General features: G+C 44.8%; 1 protein-coding gene across 1 annotated transcript; it reads right to left on the bottom strand.

Annotated features, from left to right (window-relative positions):
• Window positions 1-500: 500 nt before the first annotated feature.
• HAVCR2 (hepatitis A virus cellular receptor 2) lies at window positions 501-16,152 on the bottom strand. Its single transcript, XM_004689537.1, has 7 exons — window positions 16,091-16,152; window positions 14,905-15,230; window positions 14,016-14,081; window positions 8,817-8,860; window positions 6,334-6,454; window positions 3,087-3,123; window positions 501-660 (listed from the first exon to the last, which is right to left on the bottom strand). The coding sequence occupies exons 1-7, from the start codon at window positions 16,150-16,152 to the stop codon at window positions 501-503; spliced, it is 816 nt and encodes a 271-aa protein (XP_004689594.1).
• Window positions 16,153-16,891: the final 739 nt, after the last annotated feature.

The following is a 16,891-nucleotide window of genomic DNA, read 5'->3' as shown; positions in this document are numbered from 1 at the left end:
AGAGCTGTGCAGGGACACTCACTGCAGGAAAGCCAACATTCAAAGAAGAGTAAACCTGGAAATGTAGAGGGAACATTCTAGAACTTCCTGGTCCTACTCCTGTAGATGCTTAACCTTTTAGGGATCACCGATCTCTTTGAAAATCTGTGACTTCTTTGGACTCTTAGTATTCCCTCTATATTCAGGACTTCCAGGGTCACCAAGGGACTGGCTTTCCAGCCATTCCAGAGACTCCATATTAGAATTACTACCCATGTGAGCACCAAGACCCTGACAGTATCCGAGGTGAACAGTCCTGTCTGCTGAAATCTGAGGTGAAGGTATTCCAGAGTGGGTCTCAATTCAATCCCTGGGAGCTAATTAGCATCAGAAAGCAGGACATTCAGACTTGGTCGTGATGGACAGATCCTATAAGATCAGCCAGTGGACACTTCATTGCTTTCAAAGGAGACAGCACCAAGCTCAAAAAAGAAGTCCCTGGAGTCCAAAGTGATGAAAGGTCAAGACGGCTGCCCAGGGATGATGGTGCAGTAATGTGCATAGGGGTCCTCCATTTCGTACATGTTCTCTTCGATGACGTAGATGTTCTCCTCTGAGTGGCACCCCTGTGCTGCCATATTGGCTAACCCTGAGGGGGCAATAGTGGCCGAAGCAAGCAGGCTGTGGGAACAGAATGTTGCCTTGAGTTAAGCAATCCAGGGGCCAGACAGGTTTGGGAAACAGGCTTTATTGAGACTAGGGGGGGAAACCTAAAACAGCATTATGATAATTTGGGGAACAGCTGTGAAAAATTAGTCTTAGTTTTCTTATGGAAAAAAATGGTATTGTGTTACAGGGAGGCATAGACCAAAGTGTTTAGATTTGCGTGCAGATGTCTGAAATGTGCTTATGAATGGTGCAAACAAGAAATGGGGCCTATAAATAGAGCAACACAAAGTAAATGTGTCAAAATGTGAAATGAGCTGTGCAGATGAAGGCTCTGTGGTCCCTGTGCCATTATTGCAACACTGCAGTGACTTGAACAATTTCCAAAAGAAAAAGGAAGGAGCATGTTATGGATCCAATCAGAATTGTTTCCAGGCTTACCAGGCTTATGACCTTGGGTAAAACGAGCTTTGTTTTTCATTCATTCACTCAAACAATGCTAGTATGTTCCACAGGTCTATGCAGCAGGAGATACAGCCATATACAAGACACAAAACTCCATGCAGGGTGCATGTGAATACACTGTGACTCCAGCTCCTCCTCTATAAAATGGGATTTAAAGTGCTCTAGCTCACCGGTTACTGTTAGGAACATTTACTCAATCATAAAATATTTATTTAGTGCCTGCAAAGCATCAAGCTTCGGCTCAGGCATACAGTCATTAATGTGGCAGGCAAGTTCCTAATTTTCTCTGGAGCTTACTTTTATAGGAAGAGATGAACATTAACCAAATAATATCTCAAATAATGTACATAATACACGAAAATGCATACCTATAAAAACAATCACATTTCTCTTTCTATTTTCTTTTGAATTTTATTTGTAGAAGTTGTTATTGAAGTACCACTATTAGTGCCAAACCTTGTTAGTGTTTGGACAGCATAGGATTTCTCCCCTAAGGTGTGGTCATCACAGCCTTCCCACCACCAGTACACCTTTAGTCCTCTACCATGGTCCATTGTACTCTTTCTTCCCTCCCATTCTCATGTCCCACCTTACCCTCCTCCTCTGAATGCCTCAGATCTATAGGCAGCTTTCAAGGATTGGGTTTTTTTTTTAATAATTTTTTTAAATTATTTAATATTTATTTATGCTTACAGAGCTGGGGTACAGTGTGCAGGGGCGGTGAGAGGATTCACCAGAGACAGAATGGAGAGCAGAACAGGCAGATGGAGGAAGTACACTGCTGAGGGGAGCAGCAGGCAGGCCAGGAGAGGTCTGCTGTGCCATGTGGGTCACCCCTCGGGCAGGGATCGAACTCATGCTAAATTGGTTTCTTAGTGCTGTGCTTTAACCTGCTGTGCCACCAAGGAGGGCCTCAAGGATTGGTTTTAATATTTGTCTTTGACTCTTTTTTTGATTTCTCTATACTTCACATGTAAGTGATACCATTATGTATTTATATTTCTCCTTCTGGCTTATTCTGTTTAGCATAATCCCGTTCAGCTCTTTTCAATGTTACTGCAAATGGCATGAGGTTATTTTTTGATGGCTGAGTAATATTCTGTTATAGATATCTACCACATCTTCTTGAGAAAAGGATCACATTTCAAGTATTCAGTCTAATAAGGAATAGTGATCTAGATGTACTAATATAAATGATGATTAAATATTCTACTTGACATTATTTGACATTTTTACTGAAGACTCTTTGTAATCATACTGTCTATACTTAGTCTAAAATTATTAGTTGTTTAGATCATATTCAATAGACAGTCATTTTTTCTTAATGCATATTGCATTTTACCCATATAGCAAATGTTGCTAAGACCCAGTAAACATATAAACTTTGTCTACATGGAAGGGGTGCATGTGTACCTGTGTAATCAGGAGTAGAAGAGAAGACTGAAACAGAGTAGGCCAGTGATACTCAAGCCTGTTTTGCATATTAGGAAAACTTTGGGGGAAATGCCTTCATGTAGGCCTCCTCCCTAAGATCCTAACCTATTGTCTCTGGGGCTGGAGACAGTCTGGGTGTCCTAGATGACTCTAACAGACAATCAAAGATAAGACTCTGGGTTTCTTATTCACTTCTGTGACCCCACCCCCAGCCCACAGCCTAAAGATAGTAGGTGCTCAGTTAATGAAAGAATCAGCTTATTGATAACAAAAACAAACAACAACAACAACAAAAAACCTTTTCTAGGAAAGAACAAGTATTTCCTATCAATGGAAAGACAAATTCTATACCTTCACGCTAAGAGAAACTATGCTAATGGATCAGGGAAGTAAACTGGGCTTCAAGTGGAATTTTCATTTGCTAAATCAAGGCCGAAAGCAAAAGGTTAAATCCCAAAGTCCTAGGACAAGATGCCTCAGAGCCAGAACACACTAGAGACCTCCTAGAGCCCCACCGTCCCCTACCTGCCCATTATTCTTACCTTGAATTCTGCAACTTCTCCTTCCTGTGAGAATAACCTAGGCAAAAAGTAGAAGAAAAGTCAAAACGATTTACATAAAATAAATAAGAAATAACACCGACTCGCTGGAGGCAAGGATTTTCTGATCTCCCCTTTTGCTGAATTAGTCAAACTACTGGCATGAATGTCAGTTTTTTACATGGACTATGCTAGGCAGTAATAAAGGTACATTTCTTCATATTTAACAAACACACAAAGCATCTCCTGTATGTGTCTGGAGTGTGCTAATCCTTGGAATGCAAAGGGGATTATGAGCCCTGATTTCAGAATGTTGTGTTATAGTAAGGAGGGCATTAAAAAAAACAACAACAATAGATAGGAAAAAATAATCATTTCAAATTGTGATGGATACAATGGAACCCAAAAATAAACTAGAAAAGATAACAGAGAAGTTAGTCAGAAAAGAACTCTGTTCTGAAAGGAAAGAATGAGTCAGCTGAGTGAGGGGTCAGGGAGGATCCAGTTGAAAGAACTTCTGGTAACAATTGTGGGAAGCAAAGGTTCTGAAACTGACAATGTGGCCAGAGAAATAGAGTGATAAAGTCTGAGCCTTAGGCTGGATCCCACAGAAGCTTCTAAGTCACACCATCAAGAGTCTGATGATCTATAAAACTCAAAAGGACAGAAAGCTGACCACATTTGAGTTTTAAGACCACCCTAGCTGTTGGAGAATGGATTCAAAGTAGGTATAAAAACTAAGGAGGTAAGTGGAGATGTTGATATCTCAGAGTAAGGTTACCACCTTACTGAAAGGAATGCAGATTAACAAATGGATTGTAGGTATATTTTGGAGCCAGGCTCAGCAGGAACTAAAGTGGGACTGAGTGTGGAGGGAAGAAAGCAGATGCAAAGACTGAGTAATCGGATGAATGTGATGAAGACCAGGGAGGGGACATGGATTCTGGGATGGAATATTCAACACAGAGCTTCACCTTGAACATGTTAAATGGGGAGCTGTTCACACAGAGACCATTAGACAGCTGGAAGATCAGCACCAATACTCTTAGAGCTGGAGAGAAATCAGGAATGACATTTAAGTCTATGGGAATATAGGTCACCACTTAGAGGTGGCACTTTCCAGTGCCTGCCCAGAGGAACCACAACATCTAAAGGCAGGCAGAAGAAGAAATAACAAAAGTTCCTGAAAAGGATTAGCCAAATGAAGAGCAAGAATGGTGCTTTAGAAGCCAAGAGAAGGATTATGTCCTAGAATGAGTGAGAATCAACTTGGTTGAGTTATTACTAAAAGATGGAGGTCTCTACTAGATGTAGCAAAACGGCTTGGCTGGTGCTATTCTCCTAACCCTTTATGAGTAGAAGCTGAGGTGGTAGGTTGAAGTGGGGAGAAAAGCAGGGATAACTCATTTGATAAATGTGTCTGTGAAAGAGAGCAGAGAAATGGGAGGAATGTGTGAAGCAGAACATGTTTGTGTTAGTGAAGACCACCATAGAAAGGGAGCCATGGGTGACACTAGAGGGAGGATAAGGGGAGCAGAGAGCTGGAGAGGCTTCGCTATTGCGTCAGTTGAGTGAGCAAGGAGAGGAGGACAGAGTGATGTGAGCTTCTCTCACCTCAGAGAGTATTCTAGAAAGAGCAGCTGGGCGTTACTGAAAGTCATTGTATGGCTTTAAAATCATGACTGTCCAGCAACTTCTAAGGAGAAGATTGCCAATCAAGATTGCCAATCAAAAAGGATGTTCCCATTTGTTCCTCTAAGTAGCCATGTTTGGAGCATATACATGTATCCAAAGCATCAGACATCACCTCTTCATTAACCTTCCTTAAACTCCTTAACATAAACTGTAATAAAAGAGGCCCTAATAGCAATAGCAGGAGCTTGGCAGATCTCAGAAGGCAGTGTTATCATGATCATGGCTCTTTATCAAGCCTTGAACTTCCAGTTCAGTTGCTCAATTTTCAGCCTCCATTGCTATCTCTAGGTAACCCAGTTAGTGTGGGTGGGATCTTTTCTTTCTGGGAACAGGTCATTCACTGATAATGGCAGGATAACATGATGGTAATAGCAGGGCAGGGCAGCACCCGCCTTCAAATCCTGTGTCTACTGACTGACCCTGTGACTTTGGGCAGGTGAGTTAAGCTCCCCTCATGGAAGTGAAACCATATGGCCACTTCAAGCACACAGCTGGCGTGACATATTCAGCCCAGTTTTCCCTGAATAGCCACAGTTTACATGCTGGAATGCTCGTATCTGAGAAACCCTGTCCAATCTGGGGACACCTGGGCAGGGATGGGGAGGCAGTCCCCTAAAGCACATTTGTGAGAAAGGCGCTAACTACCAGGAATTTGCTTCTGCCCTCAAGGAGAAGAGATGACAATTATAACAGTATGTGAGACCTTTGGGATGACAGAGAGTTTTGGTTTTGATAGTGCAGAGTTTCCAGGTGCAATTAGCTACCCAGGCAGGCTGATTCCAGTTTCTGTTCTCTTTGTTAAGGAAACAAAACTGTTTAATTTAAGGAGATACCCAAATCTATAAGGAAACACAAAGAGGAAACTCAATTCCTTCTGGGCATTTTGTCCTATCCATTTTTTCCTCAGGCCAATGCCTGGTTGGAGAGGGCCCACAAGATGGCTTGGACTGCAACAATTGTGTTGCTCTCAGACATTCAACAAACATTTCTTGCTTTGCTACCTACCCTTAATTTTAAAAATAATTAAAGTGTGATTAATGCACAATACCTGCTTACTTTAAGTGTGCTGGACTTCAAATGTACATTGAGTGTCTGAGAGCAACACAAAGTTTGCCATCTGAGCCATCTGGTGGAACCTTACCAGGCATTGGACTTTAAAAAAAGGAATTGAGTTTCCTTATAGACTTGGGCATCTCCCTAAATTAAACAGTTTTGTTTTCTTAATAAAGAGAACAGAAACTGGCACCAGCCTGCTGGATCTGAATTCCAGCTATGCCACTTGCTCATTTGGAGACCACAGAAGTGGTTTCTCACAGGGTGTCTCTCCCAGGCACCCACCTAAGAATGGCACAGTGCCTGCCTGTGACATGGGAGGCACCAAATGCAAGTCCTTGTTAAGGCTTTGGACTGTAAAGTATTTAGTCTAATTACCCTTAGGTTGAAGAGATTTTTATCTGCTATCAAAAGCTTCTTGCCTGATACACTCAGTTTTATCTAGATATGGTTCTTACATGATAGTTCCTTATCAAGAGAGAGAGAACAGCAGCCTACTTACACCCGAAAATCAAAACACCAAAAATAAGGACCAGAAGCAGCCCAGCAGAGACCCCGGCTCCGCAGATGACACCCAGCTTGGACTCAGTGGAGCTGACCTCAGTAGACAGTGAAGGACTTCCCTGTGAAAACAAAAAGAGATCTTGTAACAGGGTGGTCCCTAGGAAAAGGGGAAGTTCCAGGTTCCCTGCCCCACCCAGAAGAAGCGTGGAGCTGAGCAGAGAAAAAGGAGAGAAGAGAAGGAATCAGGAGAGAAGAAAAGAAGGAAGCAGGATGGAGAGCCAGAAGGAGACCTGAGGAAGCCACATGGAGCAGCAAGCATGTGAGCAAGAAACCGGGCTTGTTTCCTGGCCCTGGACTGGTTAAGGCAGATGTGGGTGAGATACCTGTAGGGAAGTGACTATGGCAGTGTTTATATTGATTTTGATTTTGCTCTTTTCCTCCCAGATTTGTCTGACCATTTCTGACCCTTTTCCATGGGTCCCGGCCAGAAGGTGCTTTAGACTTGTGGCAGCTTTCAGGCCTTGCTTTGGGCCAACCCCTTTTGGGTTGACTTTTGCCCACGAGGGGATGGGTCACTTCAGGTGTTTGATTTAGAAGTTATATTCTTTGTGTTCCGTATTGTATATTCACTTTATTAAAGTCCCTTTTCATTAAAGTTTTATATGTTTTGTCTTGACGTGGCAGATGGCAGAACACACTTAGGGCAGGCAGGTTTGGCGTTTCCGGGGTGCCTCTCTCTCCCCATCCTCTAACAGATTTGGTGTCCTGTAACAATCTGAGTAAAGGGCCAGAGCCACCCTGGGTCCAACCCAGCCAGACCACTGGCCTTGGGGATTGTCCTCCTTAGAGCCACAGGAAGCAGGACTTTGTAACCACTCCACCACTCCCTACTAGAAGAACCTCAAACCACCTTAAGGTGGTGTTGCACCTGCACTATGGTGTAATACCTGATGGGGTACCCAGTATTACCTAGTTAAGAAGAGATAAGTAGAGATGGAATTTTTAAAAAGAACAGGATGAGCTTAATCTCTGGAGTCAATAGGGGAGGGAAATTTGGCCTCTGTGTTAGGCCAAGAAAATGCTGCTCTTAGGTCCTGCCCAAACAAAAATGGACTTTAGCAGGGAGTCTTGTTCATTCAAGAGCCACTGGGGGTCCAGGTAGTTTCATAGGGGGTTTAATTCAGCATCTGACAGTGGAATTCTGATTTTCATAGAAAATTTCAGAGCCAGGATGCTGTAGCCTGACATTCCCATGCTCAATCCCAGCTCCATCTCCAAGAACCCATCCTCTTATAGAATTATCAGGAAAACTAAAAGACAAAAACATACAGAGTGCTTGACCAGGGGCTGGCATGTGACAACTGCTCGTGGAAGCTATGGCTGCTATGGCTCTAATTAGCAGGATTTTCTAAACACTGAGAATCACACAGAAAATCTTTCTGCTTCTATGATTTCCACCCATGTTCCCTTTTGAAAAACAATAAACACTCTGGAACCTAAGACAGAAGATAAAGAACAGCAAAGGAACAGTCAAGCCGAACCAAAACAAACCCTTAGAAGGTGATTTAGAATTGGGGCTGGGGGCAGGGGAAGGTGGGAGCAAAGCAGGGAAGGGGCTCCATGCTGGGACTGGGGAGCCTCTGGTGGTAGGTGTGGTGTGATAACATGCATCCACCCAAGGAGGGGTAGGCCTGTACCCCAAATCTTCCTTTGTTGAAAACCAATGTTAATGTCAATGAAAAAGCAGTAACAAAAGAAAAAAAATTAGAACTAAGATGTCAAGGAAATTAAACCTTCCATCCGTCATCCAGCAATTACTGCAGGTGCTTGTACACGGGTATACTACTGTGAAGCCAGCAGAGGGCATTTGCAGCTCAAAAAGGCAGAAGGTACAGGAAGAATGTGGAGACAGACAGGAGACTCAATGACTACGAATGTCCTAGAGAAGGCTGGAGGCACAGCTGTCTGCTTGCTTTCTAAGGCTCTTCTCTGCTGAGGAGGTGGACACAAACACTATGCTTAGTAGGATTATGGCTAGATATATTTACAGCTAGATATATAGATTCCTGGCTTAGGATATCATCAATGACTATCTTCATACACATCAATAAACTTAAGCAATCAAAAAGCTCTTTCTCATCAGGGTCACAATGGGAAGAAGACATATTCTGGGGAGGCGAGGGGTGCTGAAGCCTCCCCAAGGGATGAGGTGGTAAGTCTGTACTCTAAGGAGCAAGGCAAATGCTAATGGCTTCCATAGGTCTTCTGCACTGGTAATGTGCCAGGGGCTGGTACACCAGGCCCCATCCACACCACAGACAGAACAGTGGCATTGTCATTCTACGCCAAGGCATCTGAAGCTATAGGGGAGTTGGGGATGGGAGGGGAGATTCACTTTCCCCAGGGAAGAGCTGGCGAGGAGGAAGATGAAAGCCTTACTCCTCTCTGTACTGAACACAGTGTCAGGGCCCACATACTTACTGTTACTGTACGATTTTCACCCACTTTCACCTGGGTCGGGGTCTCTGCCACAAAGAGGAAAAATAGCCAACAGAATGGTCACAAATTTTCTCTTTGAGTTAATAATAAAAAAAAAAAAAAAGCAAAATTCTAAACCCAAACACTTGAAATCTGGTTGGAGAATTGAGGCTGCAGAAGTGGAAGGAGGTAGATGGGGAGCACCGAGGAGGAGACAGAGGACGGAGGTAAGAGGTTATGGGTGTCTGGTGGTGGGTGTGGTGTGACAACATGCACAGAAGTGTGAACGTGTGTCCCTAGCACACACAGTGCTGTAGAGCAATGTTAACTCATAAAAATACATTAAAAAGTATTGATTGATAGGGTTATAATAAACATTTCAATGGAATTTGGAGGACTGTGCGATTTCCTCCTGTCAGGCAGTGAAATACTAAGTTGAGATGTAACTTTAGCATGGCCATGCATTCACTTCCATACCTGAAAAGTAAAATAAGAAAGATGCCCATTAACCTTGTTGAATTAATTCTATTCTAATCTCTTCACAATCGTTAACCGGGAGACCAGCAAAATGGACCAAACAAGCCAACCTTAAAATGACCACATTTTTTCAATGAAAAATAATGAACCAAACTACTTTGGTTTTATGAAATGGAGACTTGTGCCACAATATGTGGTTTGCTGTGTCCACAGGATTTTCCAGAATTCTGACAGTGTGAGTCACCATCAGGTAGGCATTCCTTGTCATTAAGCTTGCAGAGATAACAAAAGTTTTTTGTGGAATGAGCTGAACATTTACCCTATAAGGAGAGATGCCATTTGATTGCCTGAAAGTGATAGTAACGATAGCTACAATTCACTGGGAGCAGGCACAGTGCTAACTCTTTAAGTACCTTAAGTTCACAATACAAAATAACTGTCCTAAAGGGGGGATAATGGCTAACACAGATGAAAAGGCTGAGTGTTACAAAGTGAACCCAAGCTCACAGCTCAGTGCATCATGACCTTTCAATAATGACCTATAGCTTTAAGCCACTCTTTTTTTTTTTTTTAGTTTATTTTTACATATTTTTGTGCATTTTCCCATCTCAGTTGTAATCCCTGTGGGCTTCCCATCACCAAATCACCCTGCGCCATCACCACAGTCCAGTGCATTTCCCTCCCCCCACTGTTTTTGATCCTATTCCTCACTCCACCCCCACAAAATATCTCTGGTATGTAGCTGTTCATCATTATCATTATTTTCTCTCCTGTTCCGTTACATTCCTGCTATGAGAAAAACCTTCCGGTATTTTTCCTTTTCTTTCTGGGGCTTTAAGCCACTCTTAACCAGCCGACTTCAACCAGCCTTGTCTCTGCCCAGCTGCTAGAACTTTCCTTTTCACTGGATGAACATATCTCTCCCTTTATACCAGGCAAGGGACCAAGCAGTGAGCAAGATGGACACAGGCCCCGACCTCAGGGGCTATGCATTCTAAACCTCAACAGCGTGTCAGCCTTGGGGACACTAAACGTGCCTTCTCATTTTTCTAGCTAAGTCAAAAGCTGGTGCTCATTTGTCGTCACTTTTCAGAAGTCCTAACACCTGAACCATTTTTAACAGTGGTTGAACAAACTATGATTTCAATATTACAAGAACCACCTACAATTATTTTTTTTTAAGGAAAAAAATTATCTTCCACTTTCCTTTGTTCCTTATTTTCCAAAAGGAAGTTGAAGTATATAAAAACCACATTGGTGGCCTTCCCTGGTGGCACAAGGGGTTAAAGCACAGCACTATGAAGCTATCCAAGCCACTGAGGCACGGGCTCAATTGCCAGGAAGGCAACGCACATGGGGTGACAGACCTCTCCTGACTCACCTGCTGCTCCCCTCAACAGTGTGTTTCACTAGATTCGCCTTTTCTGCTCCCCACTCTGTCTCTGGTGGATCCTCTGACCCTACCCCACCCCCCTGCACCTCTGGCCTGTAGCCCAGTTCTTGTGTGCATACATAAATAACTCTTAAACACACACACACGCACATGCATTGATGGAACTGGGGAAACATGACTCAACCACACACAAGATTTTTTAAATGTAAGTCCAGTTTCTGCTTCCAAAGAGTTATTTTTCTTGGTCTACATGGTATGGCTGATGACTTTTTTTTTTTTAAATCATTACTTTTTCTTTTTTTAAGTCATTATGCAGTGAAAACGAACAAAAGATAAAACACTACCAAGTTGCTATTTTCCAAAACAGTCATGTGTGTGAGAGAGCTGGGGTGGAAGGACAGGTGGGAAAAGTTGCAATGTTTGTATTTTTCTAGAAAACTCAGACTGGGCTGGAGGGTGGATGTGATAGTCCTAAAAGTGTAAAAATTCAGTAGTTACCACATAGTCCACATTGCGAGTCAGACATGGTTTTTAGCACTTACCATGTACAATCTCTTTTAATCTTCATTATAATCTTTAGGGAGTATTATTTTCTCACTTTTAAGGCAAATAGAGTCTCAGAGAAGTACTTTTAACCCAAGATTGCACAGCTCTTAATTTGCAAACCTGAGATTCACATCAACTCTACCTCTAAAACTGAGGACTCACAGGAGCTCAGTCCTTGAGCTTTAATTTGTTGAGACTCTAGTCTACTGTATACTAACAGATTAAATCTAACCACCTTCCATCTTAAAATACATATGCAACTACCTATGAGCTGACTTATACATAACTGATTGACATGTCAGATATTGTAGAAATACTGTAAGTATTAGTAATTTCAATCAGTCAATGTTCTATTTTAGACACTCTCTCTCCTTACTGTTTTCTCAGGCTTTTGAAAAGCTCAGATTGTAGGTTCTGTGCCTATATTCAAGGTATGGCCCCTCCTTGCCCTAGAGGAAAGGAGTTAAGAAGTGAAACAGGTGAGGAGACCCATTGGCCTGGGTAGAGACAGCTCTAAGGCAGAACCCAACCCACAAGGAAGCAAGCTCCATGCTTCCTTGGTTAAAATTGCCTCTTGAGACTGTTTTTGTTTTTGTTTTGTTTTGTTTTGTTTTTCTAAAAAGAGGGAAAATGATATTCCCAAATGATTTTAGTGAAGATTAAAAGAGATTTTACAAGGCCCTCCCTGGTGGTGCAGCGGGTTAAAAAAAACACAGGACTAAGAAGCTAAAGCCACTTCCTCATGAGTTCGATCCCCGCCTGCCCTGGAGGAGATCCACATGGCGAGGCAGATCTCTCCTGACCCGCCCACTGCTCCCCTCAGCAGTGTACTTCGTCGCTCTGCCTGTTCTGCTCCCCACTCTGTTTCTGGTGAATCCTCTCACCGCCCCTGCACCTCTGGCCTGTACCCCAGTTCTGTATGCACAAATAAATTCTTTAAAAAAAAAAAGATTTTACATGGTAAGTGTAGGCAGAGAGGTGTGTGCACAAGGGTGTCTACCCAATGGTGACATTGTTGTCAGGAGACATGGGGCACAGGACAGGCGAGTGGGACCCATGGGCATGTGGGACCCAGTCATCCTGGAGTCCCTCCTAGTCACAAGTTGTAGGATTCTCTAAGTGGAATTATGGCATCCAACAGATTTCTGGGATGATTTAATTTACCCATGATGTGGGTAGGTGATCATCTCCTCCCATTGTATTGCATTTCCTCACTAATGAGTAATAAGTTGACAACCCCATCATGCAACAATATCCAGCCAGTTCACAAACTACAATGACAACTCATACTTTAGTGCTTTCTGTGGGGCAGGTGCTGAGCTGGGCAAATTGCAAACTCTATTTCATTCTCTCTTTACCACCAGTTCATGATGTAGACTCTAGAATCACCTCATCCTGGGTAACTTTTCTAAGGTCTCAATGCCCATGTGAAATTTCCTGGAGAACCCATTCTTCCTGCCTCTGAGACTCTAAGTCACAGTCTCATACAGCCTCCAAATCTTATGATAAAATTATTGACAGTAGTGCACACTATGGCTTAGTACTATTGCCACACACTGTGTTAAAATCACATACAGTAGGAATGATAAGATTCATGAGATCAGGCTCTGGGACTCAGTTATTATTAACCTCATTTTATAGGATTAAAGATTAAGCTCTGGACAGTTTCAGAAAGGAGACCAGGACCCTGTGAGGAAATAGTTAAGGATAATCTGCTTGATCAATCTGACCCATGGTCTGCTCTTTGGACCATACCTTTTCTTCCCAAGCAGCACAGAAAAGCCCCTGCTGAGTTACCCAAAGAATCTCACTGCTTCTTCAGATGTTGGAATCTGAGAAAGCTGAGGGCATGGATTCCACTTAGAATGTGTAGGGTGAATGAAGTGATCAGGTTTTTCCACCCTTCCACCATTAGCGTCAATGACCAACACCTCTGGCCTTGCACGCGTGCCTGATGGGGCGCCTGGTAGGGTGTGCGCCTGTGTGTTTGTGTGTATGCAACTGAGCCAAGAGGCCTGCACCAGCAGCAGAGGATGCATGGGGACAGAGAACCGTGCACAGAAGCCTGCCAGCCTGCCAGTCTGCTGACTCCCAGCCCCCCGCCTACCTTGTGCCTCACTACACATGATGCAGAAAGATCATAAAAAGCCACTGAGAGCTCCAGTACTCTCCTTTACCCATCTGCCTAGATCACAGAGAACCTGCCCTGTGCCTCAGTGGCGCTACAAAGGGACTCCAGACGTTACCTACACCAACACCCAAAAGGGACCCAAAAGGGATCTTGACAGCAATATCACCAGTGTTGGAGTAAATCGGAAAATAATGATAATGGACTAAATTTTTTTAGATTAAGCCTGCTTAAATTAAAAAGCTGTCCTTTTTAAAGTTATGAAGTCAATAATAAGTAGGTGTTTTCCCTTTTGGCAAAATATGTATTTACCAAAAACCTTTTTTTTTTAGGGGAAATTTTTCTGGGCCATAAAGTCCAAAAATCTCTAAGCCCTGCACTTGGACAGAGGAAGTCAGTGGAGGGGAGATGCAGAGAAGTGAAAGGCCAGCCCCAGCCTCCGGCCAGGAGTGACTCATCCAGGGCCCGCGATGAGGAAGCCCCTTCTTCCCACTACAGGTTAGTCTTCTCTACCTCCCTCACCTCAGACACCATCTCAGGGACCCAGACAGTCATGTCTCTGCCCCAAAACTATGCCTTTCACCTTTTCCCTATGCTTGAAATGCTATGAACTCAGAAACAGGCTCCTGGTGCCCTGCCCTCCCCTACGTGTCCTTACCTGAGTCATATCCTCCGCTGGTCAGCGTCCCCAGCAAGGTTGGTGTTGGGGTGGGAGCTACCTTGGCTGAAGTCAGAAACCAATAGAGAGGATGAGTGTCTGAAGGCAGAGAGCGTGCCCACCCCACGGGCAGCAGCTAAAACACCAACTCAACACACGAGGAGAAACACTTCCTCCACTTTCAACCTGCCTAGCACCTGCAGAGAGGACACCCTTGCTGAAAATCTCTGGCAAGTGGGTCAGTGCCATCCATGTCACATGAGTTCCTATGACCAACGGCCACATGAAGGGCCACCCTCAGGGCCTCACATAGACAGCTCAGAAGATTCTTCCAGTGGCTTAGCAGTCGGTGGTATTACATTTTCTAGAAGAGGTCATCAAGTTAAATAACTTGTCCAAGGTCACCAACCAATTAGAGACAGAGGTGGATTGGAACTGAGCTCCATCAGTCACAAAGAACATACTCTATAATCTTCAAACACACAAGGACATGTGGCCCCCACTCACAAACACAAAGACACACACTCATTGTCCACTGCGCCTCCAGCCTGAACCTGCCAGCACCTATGAGAGAGTCAACTGGCGGAGACTTTTTGTCAACCCAAGGCTCAGACTCTGTCCCCAGCATCTGTAGGGGGGAAGCTCACCAGGAGAGCCTCGTGAGCACAATGCAAGGCCTTCCCGCCATCCTGTAAGTCCTATATTTGAGTTGCAAAGTAGAAGGAGGGGATTCAAATGGCCAGGCATTGCTGGAGCGGCCTGTTTTACTTTAGCTCCTGGCTCCTCCCAACCCCCAGCACTATAATTAGGGCGTTTGGAGGGGAGACAAATCAGTATATTTAATATGATTCAGGTGATTCTTACTCTGGATGAGAGCAGGTCCACTCACCTGGTTTGATGACCAAATTCAGGCTAACTTTTTTATCATTCATTAGGCCTGTGTACTGAATCCGGCAGCAGTAGGGCCCTCTGTCAGCCCAAGTCACATTCTTTATGGTCAAGGACACATTTCCAGACTGGAAATCCATTTCTAGCTGGTGTCTGCTGGATATCTGATAGGTTACTTTTGTTCCATCTGTGCTGAGCACCAGATCCTGACACTTGAGCCAGGGACAGCTTTTCCTGCCCCAGCACACAGGAACATTGGACTCCTCCTTGGGAGAGTAGAAACAGGGCAGGAAAGCATCCTTCCCCTCCTCCACGGTGATCTCCAAACTTTCCAGAGCACCTAGATGAAGAAGGAAGGAGAGCGAGGCCTGATCATGGGGGCTAACAGGGAGACTGCATCCCTGGAAATGCAAGCCAGGCCTTGAGATGGAGGAGGAGACACCTTCCTGCACTGAGGAGTGGGGGGCAAATCCTGAGGGCAATGGTTCTCAGGTGTGAGAGCTCAGGATCACAGGTAGCCTCCTGCAGCCGCAGGGGCTGGGCTCCAGGCCTGGGGTCCCTGATTCAGCAGACCTGGGATGGAGCTGGAGAATTGTTCTTGCTAACAAGTTCCCAGGACTTGTGGCTAAGCCTGGTCTTGGAACTGCACTTTGAAAGTGCGGAGAGACAGGCAGGCCCTGGCAGCCCAGGAGAGGCAGCTGATGGAGTCCACAACCAGAAAACAGGGCTCCATCCGGGTTACTCATCTGTGGGTCCACCCAGGACCGCTGCCACCTAGCACAATCTCTTTCTCTTTGAAAGCCGGAGGCACAGCTGAATAAGCAGCTGGTGTGTTGACATCACTCGCAGACTGTTTTGAGGCTTAAGATGTTTGCCTTTCAAAAGGCATTTGTGCCTGGTAGACCTCCAAGCATGTAAAAGGGAAAATGGAGGCCTCCCCCCACCCTGGCTCATTCCCATTGACCCAGGTCCCTCTTCAGGATGTCTACATCAAGGGCACTGGCACCCCAGACCCCTGCCCCCCAAATGCCCAACACACACACACAGGTGAGTGTGTGCATTATTCTTCTCCTGGACATGTCACAAGTTATTTACCCATGCCATTAGCTGGCTCGGAAACCTTTACTGTTGCATCATTGTCCTCAGTCTTTATCTCACACTCTCCACTCACAGATTCAAATTTGCACTTACTTGTTGTAAATAGTAGCAGCAACAGTAGGCCACACTCTCTGGTGAGGTGTGAGCACATGGGTCAGGCGGGAGAAGGGTCAGAAGACCGGCTGTGAGGAGGTGCCTGGTTAATCCTCCAGCTGAACAGCTACTGCCTGGGCTGGAGACTCCACTTCACAATCCCTGGAGGGGTGCCACGTGCCCCAAATGCTGGCCCAGAACCTGACCACCAGTGATGCCTCTACCCAAATTACCAGGTCGACAGTCACAGCAAGGAAAACCCAGTTCTTCGTCATGCTACACCACACACATACTGTGAGAGTTCGCTAATTTTCCCACTAGTGTAGTCAGAGGAAGCTGCACTTCAGAGGAAGAAGACGCTGCCCCGTGAGAGCAAGTAGAACCCCGTGACAGCTCTGCTGATGGGAGGAGGGCGCAGGGCTGGCCACTAACAGGTAGGAACATGTCCTCCATGCCTCCCTGCTTCCAGATCCAATACACAGGCATAATGAATGATAAAAAAGTTAGCCTGAATTTGGTCATCAAACCGGGTGAGTGGACCTGCTCTCATCCGGACTAAGAATCACCTGAATCATATTAAATATACTGATTCGTCTCCCCTCCAAATGCCCTAATTATAGTGCTGGGGGTTGGGAGGAGCCAGGAGCTAAGTAAAACAGGCCGCTCCAGCAATGCCTGGCTTTGAATCCCCTCCTTCTGCTTTGAAACTCAAATATAGGACCTATAGGTTGGGCACTGGCCCCGACCCTGGGGCTGGAGCAAAGCCCAAGGAACGGCCCACGTAGGTCCTTTCTCCA

Source organism: Condylura cristata, unplaced genomic scaffold (assembly GCF_000260355.1).
Source record: "Condylura cristata isolate star-nosed mole 26May11 unplaced genomic scaffold, ConCri1.0 scaffold00026, whole genome shotgun sequence".
NCBI classification, from domain to species: domain Eukaryota; kingdom Metazoa; phylum Chordata; class Mammalia; order Eulipotyphla; family Talpidae; genus Condylura; species Condylura cristata.
The sequence above is the reverse complement of the archived record's forward strand: the minus strand, read 5'-3'. Positions and strand labels throughout refer to the sequence as shown.